This window comes from Pan troglodytes, chromosome 3 (genome assembly GCF_028858775.2).
Source record: "Pan troglodytes isolate AG18354 chromosome 3, NHGRI_mPanTro3-v2.0_pri, whole genome shotgun sequence".
Lineage (NCBI taxonomy): Eukaryota > Metazoa > Chordata > Mammalia > Primates > Hominidae > Pan > Pan troglodytes.
In genome coordinates, this window is record NC_072401.2 from 114,825,325 (window position 1) to 114,848,608 (window position 23,284).

General features: G+C 39.9%; 1 protein-coding gene across 50 annotated transcripts in view; it reads left to right on the forward strand.

Annotated features, from left to right (window-relative positions):
* Positions 1-23,284, forward strand: part of ANK2 (ankyrin 2) — a 684,795-nt gene that overhangs the window by 653,631 nt on the left and 7,880 nt on the right. For 13 of the 50 annotated variants that reach the window (XM_063809775.1, XM_063809777.1, XM_063809772.1 and 10 more), the window contains 8 exons: positions 8,506-8,580; positions 11,024-11,155; positions 12,725-12,868; positions 15,222-15,507; positions 17,169-17,460; positions 20,723-20,806; positions 20,918-21,082; positions 22,397-22,579. In XM_063809775.1, the coding sequence (XP_063665845.1) occupies positions 8,506-8,580; positions 11,024-11,155; positions 12,725-12,868; positions 15,222-15,507; positions 17,169-17,460; positions 20,723-20,806; positions 20,918-21,082; positions 22,397-22,579 (1,361 nt within the window). Of the gene's footprint in view, positions 1-726; positions 6,982-8,505; positions 8,581-11,023; positions 11,156-12,724; positions 12,869-15,221; positions 15,508-17,168; positions 17,461-20,165; positions 20,259-20,722; positions 20,807-20,917; positions 21,083-22,396; positions 22,580-23,284 lie in introns of all 50 variants that reach the window. The other 37 variants (XM_063809764.1, XM_054683323.2, XM_063809765.1 and 34 more) reach the window with 7 other exon arrangements.

Consider the following 23,284-nt stretch of genomic DNA (forward strand, 5'->3'; position numbering starts at 1 on the left):
CCTCCTTGGTCTGTCCATTCTGTGTCTAAACAAGGAGGTTGCTCCAAGGAAAGGACCATGCCTCGTAGCACCAGACTGTTTGTTTCATTGTTAGGTGTGAATTTCCCTTAGATGAAATGCCGGTTTGCAGCTGATTCAGATGTATTTTATATAGTCTTTGTATATTGGTAGAACTAAACATACTGAATTTCAGACTTTTATATGATTAAAAATGTATATACATCATTAGATGTTATTCTGAGCTTGCTACTACTGGCTTTCTCCTAGAGGAAATCAACTTTCTGCAATTTCTAATGCTTTTTTTCTTATTTTTTCCTCATGGTTGGTTTTCTTTTTTTTTCAACATTGATCTGTAACATCTGAACAATCTTGAGATACCTCTGTGTAATTTCACTGCGTTCTTTGTTTTGATATGTAGTGTTTTTTTTGTGTGTGTATGTGCGTCTTGTTTTAGCTTTGTTGTATGTGTGGATGTGCTACAAGTGAGAAAAATTAAGCAAGTTATTTCCTGCTCATTTTTCCTTTTCAGTTGTTTTTTTTTTCGTTAGCCTTGCTTTGCTCTTGTACCCTGAGGCCTTGTGGATCTACCATTCCCAGCCCATTTTGTTGCCCCTCCCACCACCACCACCACAGGAAAAGACGCTGTGTCGTTTCAGTCCTGATTACATTTGCCAATATCTTTTTTGATTTCCATTTTACTTTCAATGTTTTTCATTCACATCAAAGATGATGAGACAGAATCTACAGAAACATCTGTCCTGAAAAGTCACCTGGTTAATGAAGTTCCTGTCCTAGCAAGTCCGGACTTGCTCTCTGAAGTTTCTGAGATGAAACAAGATTTGATCAAAATGACCGCCATCTTGACCACAGATGTGTCTGATAAGGCAGGTTCTATTAAAGTGAAGGAGCTGGTGAAGGCTGCTGAGGAAGAGCCAGGAGAGCCTTTTGAAATCGTTGAAAGAGTTAAAGAGGACTTAGAGAAAGTGAATGAAATCCTGAGAAGTGGAACCTGCACAAGAGATGAAAGCAGTGTGCAGAGCTCTCGGTCTGAGGGAGGATTAGTTGAAGAGGAATGGGTTATTGTCAGTGATGAGGAAATAGAAGAGGCTAGGCAAAAAGCACCTTTAGAAATCACTGAATATCCATGTGTAGAAGTTAGAATAGATAAAGAGATCAAAGGAAAAGTAGAGAAAGACTCAACTGGGCTAGTGAACTACCTTACTGATGATCTGAATACCTATGTGCCTCTTCCCAAAGAGCAGCTACAGACAGTTCAAGACAAGGCAGGGAAGAAATGTGAGGCTCCGGCTGTTGGCAGGAGCTCTGAAAAGGAAGGGAAAGACATACCCCCAGATGAGACACAGAGTACACAGAAACAGCACAAACCAAGCTTGGGAATAAAGAAGCCAGTAAGAAGGAAATTAAAAGAAAAGCAGAAACAAAAAGAGGAAGGTTTACAAGCTAGTGCAGAGAAAGCTGAACTTAAAAAAGGTAGTTCAGAAGAGTCATTAGGTGAAGACCCAGGTTTAGCCCCTGAACCCCTTCCCACTGTCAAGGCCACATCTCCTTTGATAGAAGAAACTCCCATTGGTTCCATAAAGGACAAAGTAAAGGCCCTTCAGAAGCGAGTGGAAGATGAACAGAAAGGTCGAAGCAAGTTGCCCATCAGAGTCAAAGGCAAGGAGGACGTGCCAAAAAAGACCACCCACAGGCCACATCCAGCTGCGTCACCCTCTCTGAAGTCAGAGAGACATGCGCCAGGGTCTCCCTCCCCTAAAACAGAAAGACACTCTACTCTTTCCTCTTCTGCAAAAACTGAAAGGCACCCTCCACTATCACCATCAAGTAAAACTGAGAAACACTCACCTGTGTCACCCTCTGCAAAAACGGAAAGACATTCACCTGCGTCATCATCGAGTAAAACTGAGAAACACTCACCTGTATCACCCTCGACAAAAACTGAAAGGCACTCTCCTGTGTCATCTACAAAAACAGAAAGACACCCACCTGTTTCGCCTTCAGGCAAAACAGACAAACGTCCACCTGTATCGCCCTCCGGGAGGACAGAAAAACACCCGCCAGTATCGCCTGGGAGAACAGAAAAACGCTTGCCTGTTTCACCCTCCGGAAGAACGGACAAGCACCAACCTGTATCAACAGCTGGGAAAACTGAGAAGCACCTGCCTGTGTCACCTTCTGGCAAAACAGAAAAGCAACCACCTGTATCCCCCACTTCAAAAACAGAGAGGATCGAGGAAACCATGTCTGTTCGGGAGCTGATGAAGGCTTTCCAGTCAGGTCAGGACCCTTCTAAACATAAAACTGGACTCTTTGAGCACAAATCAGCAAAACAAAAGCAGCCACAAGAGAAAGGTAAAGTTCGGGTAGAAAAAGAAAAGGGGCCGATACTAACCCAGAGAGAAGCTCAGAAAACAGAGAATCAGACAATCAAACGAGGCCAGAGAATCCCGGTAACGGGCACAGCAGAATCCAAAAGAGGAGTTCGTGTTTCCTCCATAGGAGTTAAGAAAGAAGATGCAGCTGGAGGAAAGGAGAAAGTTCTCAGCCACAAAATACCTGAACCTGTTCAGTCAGTGCCTGAAGAAGAAACCCACAGAGAGAGCGAAGTCCCCAAAGAAAAGATGGCTGATGAGCAGGGAGACATGGATCTACAGATCAGCCCAGATAGGAAAACCTCCACTGACTTCTCTGAGGTCATTAAGCAAGAGTTGGAAGACAATGACAAATACCAACAATTCCGCCTGAGTGAGGAGACAGAAAAGGCACAGCTTCACTTAGACCAAGTACTCACTAGTCCTTTCAACACAACATTTCCACTCGACTACATGAAAGATGAGTTCCTTCCAGCTCTGTCTTTACAAAGCGGTGCTTTAGATGGCAGTTCTGAAAGCCTAAAGAATGAGGGGGTAGCCGGCTCTCCGTGTGGCAGCCTGATGGAGGGGACCCCTCAGATTAGTTCAGAAGAAAGCTATAAGCATGAAGGCCTAGCAGAGACCCCTGAGACGAGCCCAGAAAGCCTTTCTTTCTCACCAAAGAAAAGTGAGGAGCAAACTGGGGAAACAAAGGAAAGCACCAAGACAGAAACCACCACAGAAATTCGTTCAGAAAAAGAGCATCCCACGACCAAAGACATTACTGGTGGCTCTGAAGAGCGAGGTGCCACAGTCACTGAGGACTCAGAGACCTCTACTGAGAGTTTTCAGAAAGAGGCCACTCTAGGCTCTCCCAAAGACACAAGCCCTAAAAGAGAAGATGATTGCACAGGCAGCTGTAGTGTAGCATTAGCTAAAGAGACACCTACAGGACTGACTGAGGAGGCAGCCTGTGATGAAGGTCAACGTACCTTTGGTAGTTCAGCCCACAAGACACAAACTGATAGTGAGGCTCAGGAATCCACAGCCACCTCAGACGAGACAAAGGCCTTGCCGCTGCCTGAGGCTTCTGTAAAGACAGATACAGGAACTGAATCAAAACCTCAGGGAGTCATTAGAAGTCCCCAAGGGTTAGAACTTGCACTCCCTAGCCGAGATAGCGAAGTCCTCAGCGCTGTGGCTGATGACTCATTAGCAGTGAGCCACAAAGACTCTCTGGAAGCCAGCCCTGTGCTAGAAGATAACTCTTCACACAAAACCCCTGATTCTCTGGAGCCAAGTCCTCTGAAAGAATCTCCTTGCCGTGACTCTCTGGAAAGCAGCCCTGTTGAACCAAAGATGAAGGCTGGAATTTTTCCAAGTCACTTTCCTCTTCCTGCAGCTGTTGCCAAAACAGAACTCTTGACGGAAGTGGCCTCTGTGCGGTCCCGGCTACTCCGAGACCCTGATGGCAGTGCTGAGGATGACAGTCTTGAGCAGACATCGCTCATGGAGAGCTCAGGGAAGAGCCCCCTTTCTCCTGACACCCCCAGCTCTGAAGAAGTCAGCTATGAGGTTACACCCAAAACCACAGATGTAAGTACACCAAAACCAGCTGTGATTCATGAATGTGCAGAGGAGGATGATTCAGAAAACGGGGAGAAAAAGAGGTTCACACCTGAAGAGGAGATGTTTAAAATGGTAACCAAAATCAAAATGTTTGATGAACTTGAACAAGAAGCAAAGCAGAAAAGGGACTACAAAAAAGAACCCAAACAAGAAGAATCTTCTTCATCTTCTGACCCAGATGCTGACTGTTCAGTAGATGTGGATGAACCAAAACATACAGGCAGTGGGGAGGATGAAAGTGGTGTCCCTGTGTTAGTAACTTCGGAGAGCAGGAAGGTGTCTTCCTCCTCAGAAAGTGAACCTGAGTTGGCACAGCTTAAAAAAGGTGCTGACTCAGGCCTTTTACCAGAACCAGTGATTCGAGTACAACCTCCTTCTCCACTTCCATCAAGCATGGACTCCAATTCCAGTCCAGAAGAAGTACAATTCCAGCCTGTCGTTTCCAAACAATATACTTTCAAGATGAATGAAGATACTCAGGAAGAGCCAGGCAAATCAGAAGAAGAAAAAGATTCTGAATCCCATTTAGCTGAAGACAGTCATGCTGTTTCCACTGAGGCTGAAGACAGGTCTTATGATAAGCTAAACAGAGACACTGATCAGCCAAAAATCTGTGATGGCCATGGATGTGAGGCCATGAGTCCTAGCAGCTCAGCCGCTCCTGTCTCTTCAGGTCTACAGAGTCCGACTGGTGATGATGTTGATGAACAGCCAGTCATCTATAAAGAATCATTAGCTCTCCAAGGCACTCATGAAAAAGACACAGAGGGAGAAGAGCTTGATGTTTCTAGAGCAGAATCTCCACAAGCAGATTGCCCCAGCGAAAGCTTTTCATCTTCATCCTCTTTGCCTCATTGTTCGGTATCTGAAGGAAAAGAATTAGATGAAGACATATCTGCCACATCTTCTATTCAAAAAACAGAGGTCACAAAAACTGATGAAACATTTGAGAACTTACCAAAGGACTGCCCCTCTCAAGACTCATCCATTACTACTCAAACAGATAGATTTTCCATGGATGTTCCCGTGTCTGACCTAGCTGAGACTGATGAAATCTATGATCCACAAATCACTAGCCCTTATGAAAATGTCCCTTCCCAATCTTTTTTCTCTAGTGAAGAAAGCAAAACCCAAACAGATGCAAATCACACCACAAGTTTTCACTCTTCTGAAGTGTATTCTGTTACCGTCACATCCCCTGTTGAAGACGTTGTAGTGGCAAGCTCCTCTAGTGGAACTGTTTTAAGCAAAGAATCTAATTTTGAGGGCCAGGACATAAAAATGGAATCCCAACAGGAAAGTACCTTGTGGGAAATGCAATCAGACAGTGTCTCTTCATCTTTCGAGCCTACTATGTCCGCTACAACAGCAGTTGTTGGTGAACAAATAAGCAAAGTCATCATCACAAAAACTGATGTGGATTCTGATTCTTGGAGTGAAATTCGGGAAGACGATGAAGCCTTTGAGGCTCGTGTGAAAGAGGAAGAACAAAAGATATTTGGTTTGATGGTAGACAGACAATCACAGGGTACCACCCCTGACACCACTCCTGCTAGGACCCCAACTGAAGAGGGGACCCCAACAAGTGAGCAAAACCCATTTCTGTTTCAGGAAGGAAAATTGTTTGAAATGACCCGAAGTGGTGCCATTGATATGACCAAAAGGTCCTATGCAGATGAAAGTTTTCACTTTTTCCAAATTGGTCAAGAATCCAGGGAAGAGACTCTCTCTGAAGATGTGAAAGAAGGGGCTACTGGGGCTGAGCCCCTACCACTGGAGACATCGGCTGAATCACTAACACTTTCAGAATCAAAAGAAACAGTGGATGATGAGGCAGACTTACTTCCCGATGACCTGAGTGAGGAAGTAGAGGAAATACCTGCTTCGGATGCTCAACTTAACTCCCAAATGGGGATTTCAGTCTCCACTGAAACACCTACAAAAGAGGCTGTTAGTGTAGGGACCAAGGACCTCCCCACCGTGCAAACGGGTGATATACCTCCTCTCTCTGGTGTAAAGCAGATATCCTGCCCCGACTCTTCTGAACCAACTGTACAAGTCCAGTTAGATTTTTCCACACTCACCAGGTCTGTTTATTCAGATAGGGGTGATGATTCTCCCGATTCTTCCCCAGAAGAACAGAAATCAGTAATCGAGATTCCTACTGCACCCATGGAGAATGTGCCTTCTACTGAAAGCAAATCCAAAATTCTTGTAAGGACTATGCCCACTTCCACCCCAGCACCTCCATCTGCAGAGTATGAGAGTTCAGTTTCTGAAGATTTTCTATCCAGTGTAGATGAGGAAAATAAGGAGGATGAAGCAAAACCAAAGTCCAAACTCCCTGTCAAAGTACCCCTCCAAAGAGTTGAACAGCAGCTCTCAGATCTAGACACCTCTGTCCAGAAGACAGTGGCTCCTCAGGGACAGGACATGACAAGCATCGCACCAGATAATAGAAGCAAATCTGAATCTGATGCTAGTTCTTTGGATTCAAAGACCAAATGCCCAGTAAAAACCCGAAGTTACACTGAGACAGAAACAGAGAGCAGAGAGAGGGCCGAGGAACTTGAGTTAGAATCAGAAGAAGGGGCCACAAGACCAAAGATACTTACATCCCGATTGCCAGTTAAGAGCAGAAGCACTACATCTTCCTGCAGGGGGGCCACAAGCCCCACAAAAGAAAGTAAGGAGCATTTCTTTGACCTTTACAGAAATTCCATAGAATTCTTTGAGGAGATTAGTGATGAGGCTTCCAAGTTAGTGGATAGGCTGACACAGTCAGAGAGGGAGCAGGAAATAGTTTCAGACGATGAAAGTAGTAGTGCCCTGGAAGTATCAGTAATTGAAAATCTGCCACCTGTTGAGACCGAGCACTCAGTTCCTGAGGACATCTTTGACACAAGGCCCATTTGGGATGAGTCTATTGAGACTCTGATTGAACGCATCCCTGATGAAAATGGCCATGACCATGCTGAAGGTATTTGCCAGCCACCGGGATTCCCTGTGCTACGCATGTCATAAAATTGATATAGTTTTTTTGTATGTTTGTTTTATTTGATGATTTGTGTCTCATTTTCTTTAAGCTTTCTGTAGTGGCTAATGTGTTTGTGTAAGCCTTTTGTGTTTTGTGCTTTCTCTGTATACTCTTGTCTAAGAAAACAATCTCAAGATTGAGTAATGAGAATGCTTATGGAAAACATAAACATAATAACCGGGCAACAGTGATCTTGCCTTTCTTTAGCCTCTGCACGTAATAAGGCCATGCGAGCTTTGAGTTTTGTTGTTCTGAAGTCCCAAGCTTAGACTCAAATTAAGCACTTTTGCACAGAAATATATTGTATTTTGTTTCATAGTATGAAGACATTGCTTTTCTTCTTACCTTCGCATACTTTAAAATAATTTGTACTTACAATTTTGTAATCATTAGGAAGCCATTTGCTTGAGAAGATTTCACATAACATGAAATTCTATTGTTGTGGATCTGTTTTTGATTCAGAAAGGTTGGATTTCAGATACCATTGGTAAATACTTTAAGCAAACAAACCTAAGGTAAAAATATGCTTTTCATTTATGTGGTAGATGAATGGAGAATGTACTCTCATTAGGTGCAGCAGACAACAAAAACTCAAACTTTGCACAGTTTAAGTTGACTGTGAGGGGATGATGGCTCTTTGACTTATAAAAAAGGAAACCATAGATGGCTTTGAAAAGTAGCCTGTGTTCTTCCAATATCTCTACAATGAAGACTGTCATTCTTAAATTGAGGTTATACAAACTTTCCTATACCATGGTCTAAAATGCTGCCTATCAATCAGTGGGAGTTAAACATGAATGGGAAAATTATAGTTTATAGGAGTGAGTAGTATATAAGCTTAATAGCAAGAAGGCAGAAACTTTGCCCAAAAGACATATATGCATACAGATACAATATACACATAAAAATGCATATGCTTTTATCCTCGTTTCTCCAAGGTCACCAGGACCAAATGTTGTTTCTGGCCACACTTCTCAGGATGGCCTGATCAGCTCATGATCAACATCTCTTGTGAATCTCTGATGTGATTCCTCTCAGACATGACCTGGAAATGATCTATCCCTCCACAAGCAATAATAGGAGGTCCTAGCCAATTGCTCTACTTCTGCATCCCATTTATGATTTCTCTGGTGTTTCATGAACAAGATGGTGGTCTTCTTGGTGGGCAGTATTCTCTGCAATAATTTAAAAGTCATAAGATTACTAGAAATCAGCAACTTATATAATTATGTCTAGTAACTAGTCTTGATTAAAGAGATATGGAAGCAGATGGTTTTCATGATTCATATTAGATCTATTCCCCATTCCACCCCAGAAATCAGACACACAATATGATCTGAAGTGTAGTATCTAGTTTGTGCTTTCAAATATTTGGAGAAGTGACTTCCTTTCTTTGAATGAATCAGTACTGTGGTTCCTCTCCTGTCATAGACAACCTTTGGCCATTCTGTTTTTGACCTTCTCCAGATCCACAGGATGAGCAGGAACGGATCGAGGAAAGGCTGGCTTATATTGCTGATCACCTTGGCTTCAGCTGGACAGGTAAAAAGAATGTGACCCAGGTTTTCAACAAAACCTGACATAGATGCATCAGTCAGGTGTCATTCACAGCATAAAAGGTACCCCCCACTTTCTTGAGAAAGAATACATGAAAAGAAGAATAAACTGAGAACTAGAAAACCTGGGCTCTGCATCAGCTAATGGTATAGCCCAGGGCAGGCCTTTTATCATCTCTGAAATTTAGAATAATAGAACTTTCTATTTGAAGATTTAGAGAATATACCAACCTTCAGAAACCTCCGTTGGCAGTTGTGGATATCTAAATTTGGGGGAGATTATTATGTTTCAAAATCATTTTTAGATGTAATTTTTATCAAATTTGATGTGAGATTTAACCAGGGCTCCTTCTTTTAGATACCTTATGTCAAAAATCTTCATAGTAAACAACACTAAAAATTGCTTTGGGTAAGTGTTAAAACACACATGAATGAGATATTTCACTAATATTTTTGAGAAATGAGAGTGTTTAAGTATAGAAATTTTATGTTAATAATTTATTAAGGAAAAGTGAATTCTAAAATCAATATACTTTACGCATTATGATTTGTATGTTTTAAAAACTATACATTTTCATCTACGTGTGACTTAACCTATTAAAGCAAGATTCTCAGTCTGGCTTCTTTTTTTTTTTTTAGTATCACTTGTGACTACTTCGAAGAGACAAACATTGTAAAATAATATTCTTTTCCTTTCCATTTCTTAGATTTGGTGATGAATAGGAGCCCATAATACTCATAAAGATAACTACTAATTTAGAGTACATGACTGGAAATGGGAGAAGTGGCCACTTTCTCACTTTTAATTATTTTAAAGTAATTCTTACATACTGATCAGACTTCACTAATTCGGTGTTTTAGGGGAGAGAATGATACCAAACTATCCGTGATTGACTTACTAGATAACATTCAGAATTATTTATTTTGGTTTTTAAATATGTTTGTATCCATACCTACATAGTAAAGGCAATATGTATATATTTGGTAAAAATTCAAATCCTACCACCATATAGAATGACACAGAATGAAAAGTAAATATGACTCTCACACCTACTTCTGTCTTCTAGCCGTGTGCCTCAGAAGTAACTGCTAATACTTTCTCATGCTTTTAGAAAAAATATACAGTGCCTATATTTATGCCTGTTATTTAAAAGTAAGAAAAGTTTTACTGAATAATATTCCTCATAAGTAGTCCGTTAACATATACACATGTATTTCATTCTTTTAAGTGGGTATTTAATTCCACTATATGGAGGTTCCATAATTTTATTAATGGCTTTTGTTGATGGGCTTTAGGTGGTTTCCCAGTAACGGCAGTAAATATTCTTGTGCATTGGTATATTTTTGTGAGTATATCTATAGGGCATATTCTTAGAAGTAGAATTACTGGGGAAAAGATACGTATATTTTTAATTTTGAAAGATATTGTCAAATTGCCTTCAAAAGAGGTCACCCTATTTACCCACACACACATACACACACCCCATAATGTATAAGCATCCATATGTAATGTTTTTTTGTTTGTTATTTTGTTTTTGTTTTGTTTTGTTTTACAGAGACAGGATCATGCTCTGCTGCCTAGGCCAGAGTGTAGTGGCACAATCATAGCTCACTGTAACCTCAAACTCCCAGGCTCAAGTGATCCTCCTGCCCCAGCCTCCTGAGTAGCTAGGACCTCAGGCAAACACTACCACACCCAGCTAATTTTTTAAAATTATTTTTTGTAGAAATGAGGTTTTTCTATGTTGCTCAGGCTAGTCTTGAGCTTCTGGCCTCAAGCAATCCCTACCACCTCAGCCTCCTAAAGTTCTAGGATTACAGGCATGAGCTACTGGGCCCACCCAATCCATATGGAAGGTTAATAGTAGAATTCAAAGGAAAATTTTGTGTCTTCTTCCCTGGATCAATTAATGCTTCCTCGACCTCTTATTCAGTTGACATCAAATCAAAGAAAGGCATTTATCCAACCACCATAATATAGCTACAACTAGTATTTATCAAAGTATCCAGAAACAGGATTTATAATACTCAAAACATCACCTATGTTAATTAAAGGGAGAAACTTTTTTCTTTTGTTATCAGTCATTTATTTTCCATTATCTTGCTTAAAAGTATAAGCAAGTATTAATGATCTCATTTGCATTTTGGAATCAAATGGGCCTGAATTATACATATCTTATCATTGCTGCCTCACACTTACTATTTTCACTATGCAGTGATCAATTCTATACCCAGTTTTAGGGAAAAAAATCCATAATTAGTACTAGAAGAACAAAGGCATATAAGAGTCACTTCTAATATGTAGAAATTAAGGAACTCAAATACTCACCACAATATAAAGAACACATCATTTACAAAATCACAAAGCAAAATGTAGAGACTGAAACCTTGAAGTTAATGTGTTTACAAAGTAGTATTTTATCTTCTAGAATTAGCAAGAGAACTGGATTTCACTGAGGAGCAAATTCATCAAATTCGAATTGAAAATCCCAACTCTCTTCAAGACCAGAGTCATGCACTGTTGAAGTACTGGCTAGAGAGGGATGGGAAACATGCTACAGGTAAGTGGGGAACTATATGTATATTGGGCTAAAGTTGGACATGTCTTGCTCAACAACCGCATCTTGCAAATTCAGTAGAATAGTAAAGAAGCAAATGCCATTAATCTGCAGTACAGTGGGTCCTTGAGTAATATCATTTTGTTCAGTGTCATTTCCTTATAACATTGATGAGAAAAAAGAATCAATTCCCAGCAAGGCCACTGTCTGTGTATAGTTTGTGTATCCTCCCCATGTCTGTGTAGCTTTTTCCCCAGTACTCCAGTTTCCTCCCGCATCCCAAAGATGTGCACATCAGTTTCACTGGTGTTTCTACATTATCCCATTCTGAGTGAGTGTGGGTGTGTGTGAGTGCCCCCTGCAATGGGATGGCATCATCTCCCAGCTTGGTTCCCATGCAAAGTGCTCTGAGCTGCTGGGTTAAGTTCCAGCCACTTGAGACCCTGAACTGAATAAGGGGATTGGGAAAAGAATGAATGAATTGATACAAATTGTTGTCAAATGAAAATGTGTAGAGTGTATGATAATTATACAAATGCATGAAATAAATGATGCCTTAGGAAAGTACTCAGCGAGCCCACCATAGTTGTTATTGTTTGTTTATGAATGGCATGGTGGGAGGAGGTGCTCCTTACAATTTTCACTTTGCAAAGATTTATTCCTTGATTGAACCCCACCACCACTATGACCACCATCACTCATTGGTTCCTCAAAAATTGAATAATTATCTTACTTATGTTTATTAGTCTTTCTTAAATGTATGTGTAACTCACTTTCACTTCAGTGTTTAATATTAAAAGTGTTTGGCGTTTTATTTAGAAGTTTGGCAGTGTTTTTGTGACCAGAACATTGTTTTCTAAGAATCTATCAATGATGTTGAGTGAGAACTTAGTGAACTACTGTAAGCAAATGAGAACAAGCTACTGTCACTTCTGAAGTATGCATGTTGCATAAAAACTCTTGCATGATATGCGTATGAACCGCATTAAATAACAGCCCTCACGTCTAACAGTAATGTTACTCAAACCCTAATATTTTTAAAATATTGATAAGTGGACACAATTGCTTTACTTAGCATTGTTTCACTGGTAGTGCATTACCTTCTGTTTCTGCTTCCTTTACTCATAAATAACATCCAGTCTACATTTATCATTCCTTGTCTTTACATTCTTCTAAGTAGAATTGTCAGATTTAGCAAATAAAAACAGAAGGGCGCCCAGTTAAATTTAAGTTTCAGGTGGTCAGCAAATACATTTTTAGCATAAGCATATCCCTTGTAATATTTGGGGCATATTTATACCAAAGAAGTATTTGCTTTTTATCTGAAATTCAGGTATGGTGGGTGTCCTGTATGTTATCTGACAATTCTACTTTTAGGGCTTTTGCCCATGCTGTACCACTTTTTTTATGCATATCTCTTTTGTCTGTTGGCTTATTTTTACAAAGACTTTTAATTAGGCTTTGATTGTTTTTTTCTGTACAGATATCAAAAATTTAGTAAGGCAGTTGAGTGAAAGAGATTTTTAAGAGTACCTCTCAGACATAATAAATGCTGTTTCTCTAATGTGTCAGATACCAACCTCGTTGAATGTCTCACCAAGATCAACCGAATGGATATTGTTCATCTCATGGAGACCAACACAGAACCCCTCCAGGAGCGCATCAGTCATAGTTATGCAGAAATTGAACAGACCATTACACTGGATCATAGTGAAGGTCAAACTGTGTGTGTGTATGTGTGTGTGTGTGTGTGTGTGTTGTGTCTGTGTGTGGTTAATTGAGGCACTGGACCTACTGTCTTTTTTTTTTTTTCAGAAGGTAGACCATGGCCTATGGTGATCATATGTTCTTTTCCTTGCTACCCTGAGGCTTTCCTCCCTGTTTTACACACCCTCCCACCTCCACTTCATGCTCATTCTTTGTTATTTCACAGATAACAAAATGATCCATTGAATTCCCTTTCCTCAGTTCCATGGTGGCACTTCTTACACTTGTATTTTTTTATGCTACCTTAGCCACGTATTTCTAGGCTCACAACTAGGACTATATCACTACCAGTGACTGTACATTTCCTCTTTTACTTCTGCACCAACAGTGCTTCATACCCTCGGGGACCTCCAGCCATTGGCCTTACCACCTTTTCAGTATTAAAGTTCCCCTAACCTATTCTCATTCATTTGTAGTCTCTAACACTGTTTTTTTTCTCTCTCTCTCTCTTATCTCTATTTTACATGTTGTCTTCTTCCTTCAAACCTCCAACACTGTCTCTTTTCTTTATTTATACCCAGCTGATGACCAAACTTCCTGTTTCTTAGAAAATAATAAGAATAATCAGAAGCAAATGTCTATATTTTTCCACCACGAATCTACCAACATGAGTGCATCTCAATGCATATACTTACTCTACCTTCCATCCTATTAAAATGGATAAAATTTCTTCACTTTTCTAAAGCCATCATCTCTTGTTTTGTACTAGATTTCATCTCCTTTTACCCAATCAGGGACTCCATTCCTACAAGTATCCCTTTTGGCTTCCTACCACTAGACCATACCCAACAGCATTAAACCATGCTTTAATAGATCCCATCTTTAAAAACAAAACAAAGCAAATAACTCCTTTTATCCTATATGTCCCCCCTGTATTATTGCTGTTACTCCATCCATTTCACAGGAAACCTCTTAAAAGAACAGTCTGAATTTCCTGTCTCTGCTTGCTCTCTTCCCATTCCCTCTAGAACTCTGTAACTCACTCGTCAATCTTATAAAATTCACCTATTGTTTCCTCTTTTTCAAATCTAGCAGGCAGTTCTCATTCTTCAACTTACTTTGCCTCTGGGTAACATTTGGCATGAATAGTGAAGCCTGCCTTCTTAAAACATTTTCTTTACTTAAATTTCATGACATTCTTGCTGCTTCTTTTTTTTTTTTTTACTTTACTGGCTGTTCCTCCTTCCTGTGGCAGGTTACTTCTCATGGATGTGAATGATGATGTATCTTACTGTTGAGCAAGAGCCTCATAGCTTGTCCTCATCTCTCACCTCTCTCTCTATCGCACTGGTCCTGCACGCCTGGCCTCCTTGCCATTTCTGGAGCACCCTCTCCATTCTCCTGCTTCAGGGCCCCGGTATTTTCTGCTCCCTCCACCCTAGCATGTTCTTTCCTCAGATCAACATATACCTTTTTCTCTCACTTTATTTAGGTCACTGCTCAAATATCACCTCCTAAGCAGAGCCTTTCCTGACAAGTCTATTTAAAATACTAGCCCCATTTATCCTCTACCTTTATCCTGGTTTACTTTTCTCCCAATATTTATCATAAATATATATCTGCAGAAATGCAAGTTCAGTGGGGACGGAAGCTTTTTATATCTTATATCTTGTTCACTGCTATATATCCAGCATCTAAGCAGCACATATTACATAGTTGGTGCTCAATATATATCTGTTGAATAAATGAGTCAATAGATGAATGCCAGTCACTCCTCTGCTAAACATCTTTCAATGACTCCTCATTTCCCTGGATATAATGAAATTCCTTAGCCTGTCATAAAAGACTCTACATAAAAAGAGTACTATCCTTATATTGTTAGAGTGAGGATTAATCAAGTTAATACTTGCAGTGCACTTGAAACGGTGCCTAACACGGAATAAATTTTCAGTATGTATTAGCTATTGTTTGTTATGATGATTATTAACTGTACTCATCTTACTCTTCAGATTCTGTGCTTTGACTATCTCAGTCAATTCCCACTTGCCATTAGGTCTCCTTGGCATGTAACACACTCTGCATTTTCTTTCCAAATTCTAACCCCATGTTAGGTGCTCCCACACTCATTGACTGGCACCTATGACCCAGTTGCTCTGCACTGGAATTGACCCTTACTTGCGTGGACTCTTCTACATGATCAGTATCTTGAAGGTGTCTTCTTCATCTTTGTAATCCATGGGCCCATCTCAGGATGTAGCACATTTATCTTCTTATTTTTTTATCCTCTTATATTTATTACTTAATAAATATCCATTCAATATAGGTAAGCTTCAACTAAATACTTAAATCATTCTGCCTTTAGGGTTCTCGGTACTTCAAGAGGAGTTATGCACTGCACAGCACAAGCAGAAAGAGGAGCAAGCTGTTTCTAAAGAAAGCGAGACCTGCGATCACCCTCCTATCGTCTCAGAGGAAGACATTTCTGTTGGTTATTCCACTTTTCAGGATGGCGTCCCCAAAACTGAGGGGGACAGCCCAGCAACAGCACTCTTTCCCCAAACTCACAAGGAGCAAGTTCAACAGGATTTCTCAGGGAAAATGCAAGACCTGCCTGAAGAGTCATCTCTGGAATATCAGCAAGAATATTTGTGAGTTTCCAAAGAAAGCCTGTCAAATGTAATACCAAAGAAACAGGCTATTGTGGATGCCAGGCATATATAAGCATAACTAGTTTTTAAATACTTTTTTAAATGACCCTACCAAATACAAGTGCCAGAGCTAAAGGGAAAAAAAAAGCGTTAACATGTAAGAGACATAATTGTGACAGTGTTTGGGGCACAGACCTACAAGAACCAACTTCCAGAGCTGTGACTTTGAACAAGTCCTTATGTGCTTTGAATCTCCATTTCCACATCTGTAAATTATAGTAATAATACACACTTGACTCATCTCACAGGGTCAAAAGTGTGTTTATGAAAGCTTCATCTAAACTGTAAAATTCCCTGTAGATGACACGGCCATGACTTATAGTATTGCCGCACCTCATTTGCTCTGTAGTACTTCAAATATGCTCTGTAGCACTTCATCGTGCCATTGCTCGTTAGGAGTATGGTCAGTGATGATGTAGATACCACAGCCAAGGGTGCATTTCAACCAAGCTATGAGGGGACTAATCATAAAAATATAAATGCAATGCAAACTAACCACATAGAATAAAAGACTATTAAAATGAGTTGGAATAGAGTTGGGGTGGGAGTAAAGAGAAGCCTTCCGAAGAGCTTCTGGCTGAAGGAAGCTGCAGGCCTAATTTGGCTCAGAATTTAAGTTCCGGCCTTTATGGAAGCCAAGGAGAAAGAGTTGTTTAATTGACACTGATTGTCCAGAAAAGAAAACAAATCGTGAGAAAGGCCAACATATCCCTAAACCTGAAGTCTGAGAATAGGGTGTCATGAGATTGTATCAAAACATTTCGCTTGTCATTTGGTGAGTTTTGTGGTCATTGACATGAGAAGAGGATGAAATGAGTAATGAAATTATCTCTTCTTCCACTGAGCCACCCTTGCCCCATCAACCTGTAGGTTTTAAAGAAAATATAAGGAAGAAGGAGAAGGACCAAGGAAAAGATGGGAAGAAGAGGAGAGGATAACAGAGAGACATTTTAGGCATTTAATATCCATGGAGTGATAGATTGCACTAAATACCAAAAGAAGGCACAGAAAAGGCCAATAATCTTATTTAGCAGTTGAGGTTATCAAAGTTACATTGGAGTAACTCCAGACTATATCAATGAAAAAAGCTTTCATGTCAACAGATGCCTCTATTATTAAATGAAACAGTTTTTCAGAGGTACAATAAGAATTTCCTTGTATTTATACTTATGATAACTATATTAACATGGGGATTTATGTAATTCTGCCAAATTTTTATTCTTGCTTCAAAAGCCTTATTATCTACAAATACTTATGTAAAATTCCTCGCATCCTCAATATCACCTTGAGTTATAAAAGAAAAGATGAAACTATAACTTATATGCATTGTAGAGGCTGGGTAACTGTAATACATTTTAGGATAATTTTTGTCTTTAGAATAATAACATCACTCTCTGCCAGTGCTAGATCAATGAGCTACAACTCTATATCTTGTCATATTATTTTTCTTCAAATGTCTTTTCTTGGCCAAATGTACAAAAACTATTTTGACTGTCATAGACTATGGAAAAACCAGTTCCATCTTGCCTTTCGATTTCCTTGCTTGAGCAGGGGGTGAAATGCAAATGTCCCTGAAGTCTCATTTGGCTTTTTGATTCCAGTGTGACAACTCCAGGAACAGAAGCATCAGAGACTCAGAAGGCTATGATAGTACCCAGCTCTCCCAGCAAGACACCTGAGGAAGTTAGCACCCCTGCAGAGGAGGAGAAGCTGTACCTCCAGACCCCAACATCCAGTGAGCGGGGAGGCTCTCCCATCATACAAGAACCCGAAGAGCCCTCAGAGCACAGAGAGGAGAGCTCTCCGCAGAAAACCAGCCTCGTAATAGTGGAGTCTGCCGATAACCAGCCTGAGACCTGTGAAAGACTCGATGAAGATGCAGCTTTTGAAAAGGTAAGACATTCCTCTCCACTTTCTCGCCCACCTGTAACAAAGCTACAAATCTTCCAGTTTCCATTTCTATGATGGTTTATTTTTTGCACTTCAAAACAAAAAAGTTAACCAAATTAATTAACCTGGCACATGGAAACCCTCAATCCCTTTTAAAATCTGAGAGCCGATGAATCTTGAAGAAATGGCGCACAGTTCCAGTGCTGTTGATTTGACCATGAGCCCTGATCTTATCATTGGAAAGTCTTTTGCTAAGAAAAATGAATATGGTGGTGAAACAATATATCTGGAGGAGCTTTTCAAAATTAGTAAACTTGGGCATGAAACCTGGTGGCAGAGATTAGCAGCACCAGGTAAGTCAGCCATGGGATGTGCTGGGACCAGCAGGCTTGTTAGATCTCTGGCCTGCCAGGTGATGAGCACACAGACTGTGGATATTGGGTGGGGTTTAGCTGCCAAAATAAATTTTTCTCATTAGAGGCAAGATGATTTCCAAGTTAGATTTTTTTTTTTAAGATTTATTTTAGGAATGACTGAGAAAAAGAACATTGTACCTAAACTAAATGTCCAAATGCCTGACGGTGGCATAAGATTGCATCATAGCGCTTCGTTTGTCATTAAGTGAGTTTTAAAATTGTGAAAAGGGGTGGGGACCATGTTAAGAAATTAACCATTGGCCAGGCGCGGTGGCTCACACCTGTAATCCCAGCACTTTGGGAGGCTGAGGCGGGTGGATCATGAGGTCAGGAGATCGAGACCATCCTGGCTAACATGGTGAAACCTCGTCTCTACTACAAATACAAAAAAATTAGCCGGGTATGGTGGCGAGTGCCTGTAGTCCCAGCTACTCCGGAGGCTGAGGCAGGAGAATGGCATGAACCCGGGAAGCGGAGCTTGCAGTGAGCCAAGATCATACCACTGCACTCCAGCCTGGGCGACAGAGCAAGACTGTCTCAAAAAAAGAAAAAAAGAAATTGATCAACAATTTATTCTCAAAATGTGGTCTATATAGTTCACATACGTCAGAATTGATTGGAGAGCTTGATCCCTCCTCAGAAATCCTGAATTAGAATCAATCCCAGGGTGGGGAGGGAAAGCAAGAATTTGCCTTTTAAATAACTCCCCAGAGGATTCTCAGCCACAAAAAAAGTATGAGAATCTATTTGAATTAAACTTAATTTAATATAAATTAAATTAGATATTGTTTTTTCTTTTAAAAAGTAATAGAATTCAAAAACACTTTATATTTCAAAGTGTTTTTAGAGCATGAATATAAAGCTTAGTAGTAAAAGAAGAGTTAAACCAAATAATTGAAATTTTAGGGGGCAAATAAAGTGAAACAGCATGTCTTTGGGCTTAAGACACACATTTGTTTTTGTTCACTGTAAGAATGAGATCTGCTGCTAGGAATTATCTGAAATCATAACTAAAATTAGGAAAGATCCAGGCAGATGAGAACTGTGTCCTGATTTTGGCAGTTTTCTTAAATAATAAATTCATGCCATGAATGAATTTTTATTCCAAGTTTGCTTTTGCATAGAATTATTCATCTCTCAAATTCTTGGCTTGAATGAGTACTACTAAAAATGTTTCATACATGTTATCTGGGCTAAAAGTTACCAAATTTAACCTAAGAATCCATAGGCTTAGTGAAGTTAGACTTGAAACAATTATCTGGATAATACATATGTTTAATCTATACTAAAGGAATATGTTTGTATAAGTCACTCTGAATTTCACATAATTTATACAGGCCTGTTCGACTTATTCTTGATGAGTATCAGGCATTTCTCTTAAGCTTCCCATGTGGACCCTTATTTCTCATAACCCTAACTTGGGCATCCAATTTTAATCACTTTTCTTGCCAACCATATTTCTAGGCAGTAGATTCCTGATTATATTTAAAATATAATTTGGTTTAGAATTTACAGGTCTTCCTTTAGCAGAGACAAATGTAAACATATAACTTGAGTTTTACAGTATGTTAAGTAAATCTACTTGAGCTTTCTCTTTTTTAAAAACAAAATTTCATTAGGGAAGAGTAATTCAATATATGACTCCTAAGGTAATGTGTGCTAAGCTAAAATTATGTTTTTTGCTTTATCTCTGGCTTTTGGCCAGAGCCCTAAAATACTATTGACCACTTTATCTCAACTTCTCCATAGAATTATTCTAATATTATTCATAGTCTACCTTTTTTTGATGCCAGGGAGATGCACTATTGGTTAGATAATAGCTACAGGAAACTTTGACTTCCTGCAAAAAGTTCTGCTAGAAACAGGGGATATTCCTATACCTTTGGGTGAATAATTCCAAGCCTAAGCACAAGTGTCAGTGGCTCATAAGTGTTTACTGAACTGCTTAGGGTCTATGTTTACAGTCAGGCTTTTTTTTAGGAGTTTAAGTAAAAGAAGTCACATGAGCAAGCTGCTTTTTATTTTGGAGAGATTTTGACAGATGGGTTCTCCAACAGCTCTCAGAATTCCAGAATTTTTTTTCATTCATTGAACAACAACAAAAAAAAACCAAAACACTCTATTTTTGTTGATGTCTGAGACCAGCACATATTTGTTTTCACCTCTACCAACTTGTCCACCAAAGCCTCCATGAATAAAAGTTTCACAATACAATGTAAGCTAAAGAAGAAACCAGTAGTGAAGTCATTCCTTAGCATGTTAAACAAAGCAATGCTTCCGTGCTTCCACCAGGAGCTAACAGAGGAATTAGGGGAGCTGGAGGCCAGCTCAGATGAGGAGGCGATGGTAACTACCAGGGTTGTCCGCCGGCGAGTGATTATTCAGGTACCCGCTGTTAAATTACTGCACGTCAGGGACAGTCCTGTCCCCATATTCTAAGAGTGATCAACCTGGATCAATGAAGGCTTGGCATGTTCCTTAGGTAGTGCATGGCCATTCAAAAGCAGATCCCTTAACTCTCATAAGTTCTGTTTGCAAACAAATGCAGTGGTTCCAGCTTTCCTCCAGGAGAGCCACCAAGCAAGAGCAAGACTTGGCTTCTTCACTTCCACCCACCTCACCTCTCGCTTTTCTATTTTTGTTGAAGTTTTATCTAACTTTGGTCAGATTCTCCTAAGCATGTTATTACCCACTTGAGTTTTTCACTAGTTGACAGGATTTTGTATCTCAGCAATGCTTCTCAACATCGCCTTTGATTTTCTAACATTCCTCACATTATAAGCACTTGGGAGTAGTTCCTCAGAATTGGTGCCAAACACCACAGTGACCCTTTTCTCTCAACTGTTTAGGGAGACGATATGCCTGAAATACCCCCAGAAACAGTCACAGAAGAAGAATACATTGATGAGCACGGACACACCGTGGTAAAGAAGGTATTGTCTACTATATCCTAACAGGGTTGATTACAAACTTCCTGTTTAAAATTTATCAATTCCATGGTACTGTCACACAAAAATAAGATACACAAATGAAATACATTTCAGGTTACTAGGAAAATCATTAGGCGGTATGTATCCTCTGAAGGCACAGAGAAAGAAGAGATTATGGTGCAGGGAATGCCACAGGAACCTGTCAACATCGAGGAAGGGGATGGCTATTCCAAAGTTATAAAGCGTGTTGTATTGAAGAGTGACACCGAGCAGTCAGAGGTGAGACAACCTGATTCTCTAAAACCCATTTGATGGAGAGGAACAAAATAGAGCTCAAGAAAGATGAGTGAGATTGTTTATTCATATTTTCCTCACTTCTCCCTTTCATGTGGCAGTTTGCTCTTAGTTGCACATTCACCTTTTTGTTTTCATGATTCTATGTGATTTTAAGACAGCCATCAGGGAGACTTGTAGGCATTATACTCATTGTTTTTGTTTGGTCTTTTTAAAAATATCTATTCTTTATTTAATTCATGGTTGACCACTGCAGAAATCCAAAAGTCAAATTTTGAAAGAATACAATTCTATTTGCTGGGCAAGCAGTATGCTGTGGAGACACCGTGTAGAAATGCACTGTGGTGCTTGTGCCTGGTTGGCACACCAGCCTTCGGAAAGTCACTCTAGATAAATATTTGATATTCAGATTTCTGCATTGCAGAGTTACTAAAATCAGGATCGAGAAACTCTTTGATTTATCCTTGTTTTTTGTTTTGAGACAGAGTCTCACTCTGTCACCCAGGCTGGAGAGCAGTGGCGTGATCTGAGCTCACTGCAACCTCCACCTCCGGGTTCAAGCAATTCTCCTGCTTCAGCCTCCCGAGTAGCTGGGATTACAGGCACCCACCACCACACCTGGCTAATTTTTGTATTTTTAGTAGAAACAGCATTTCACCATGTTGGGCAGGCTGGTCTCGAACTCCTAACCTCAAATGATCCACCCGCCTCAGCCTCCCAAAGTACTAGGATTACAGGCATGAGCCACTGCACCTGGCAATCTATACTTTTATTTATTTCTGTTTTACTTCCCTTTTTCAGGGACATATTTACTTGTTTTGACAAATAGTTTGTGAAATTCTATTTTCCATTCATTCACATCCTCAAAATTTTATATTATACACATGAGATTCTCTAGAAATCTACTTTTCAGTTTCTCATAGCTTTTAGAGCTCCTCCTTTGAGGGCTAATTTCATCTTTGTAATACCAAAAGAAATTATTTAAACATGAGAAAAGAGAGTTTCTTCACATATTATTATGTCTGTATTACACTGAGCAGTTTCTTATTCACAAAACTGATAACTTTTTGTTCAAATGACTAATTAAGATTGCTTTGGTGTTGTGGAGATACAGTCATGATGTAGATATTACCAATAGGTTATAGTTTGTTTTTTTCTAACTCTGCTTCCCATTGCTGTTTTCTGGAAAGCCAGTATGTAACTTTATAGTTTTGTCCTTTGTTTTTTAACATAGAAAAAATTCATCATAGTTACATTTGGCAATCAGACATTGTCTATTGTGTGTCCTTCGATCATTAGGTCACTTTGTGTGAGCCCAGCATTTTGTCCAGTACCTCACAATTTCAGGCTGAGCCAGTGGAAGGCCGTAGAGTCAGCAAAGTTGTTAAAACAACTGTGGTACGTGGAGAGAGGATGGAGAAACATCTGGGGGATTCTAGTTTAGCCACTGATCTTCCTTCAGCCAAAGATGACTTTGAAGAGGTATAGAAGCATCATCATTTGTCTTTTTATGTGTGTGTTTTATGTTGCTTTGCATTTGAAAAGAAAATTGTCATTGTGTCATTCTATACATGAATTCATGGAAAGGTGCAGAATAATTCAAGAGGGTAGAACTCCTGTTTGAATAACTTGCAGAGTAACGTTTCCTTAAACTGTGGTGTTCATTGGTGTCACCTTAACAGCTTTTAAAAATCCAGGTAACTAGGATTTGCTTCTGCTGAATCAGACTCAGAATCTCTGGAGCTGGTATATGATTATACATCTTGTTTAAAAGTCACAGAAGTGTCTTGCTTTGTCAATTAATAAGGGAAAGAAATAAAGACATTGCAAATTATATTTGCTAGCCAGTCTTTTCAAATATAATCTGTGATAGACATTAAAGAAAATTCAGATATATTCCATGTCCCTAAATTTTAAAAGCATTTACAATTACTTAAGTTCTGGTTTCCAACAATTAGAAAATGGGTCCACGGTTGGCCAGGCACAGTGGCTCACACCTGTAATCCCAGCACTTTGGGAGGCCGAGGCAGGCGGATCACGAGGTCAGGAGATCGAGACCATCCTGGCTAACACGGTGAAACCCTGTCTCTACTAAAAGTACAAAAAATTAGCCAGGCGTGGTGGCGGGTGCCTGTAGTCCCAGCTACTTGGGAGGCTGAGGCAGGAGAATGGCGTGAACCCGGGAGG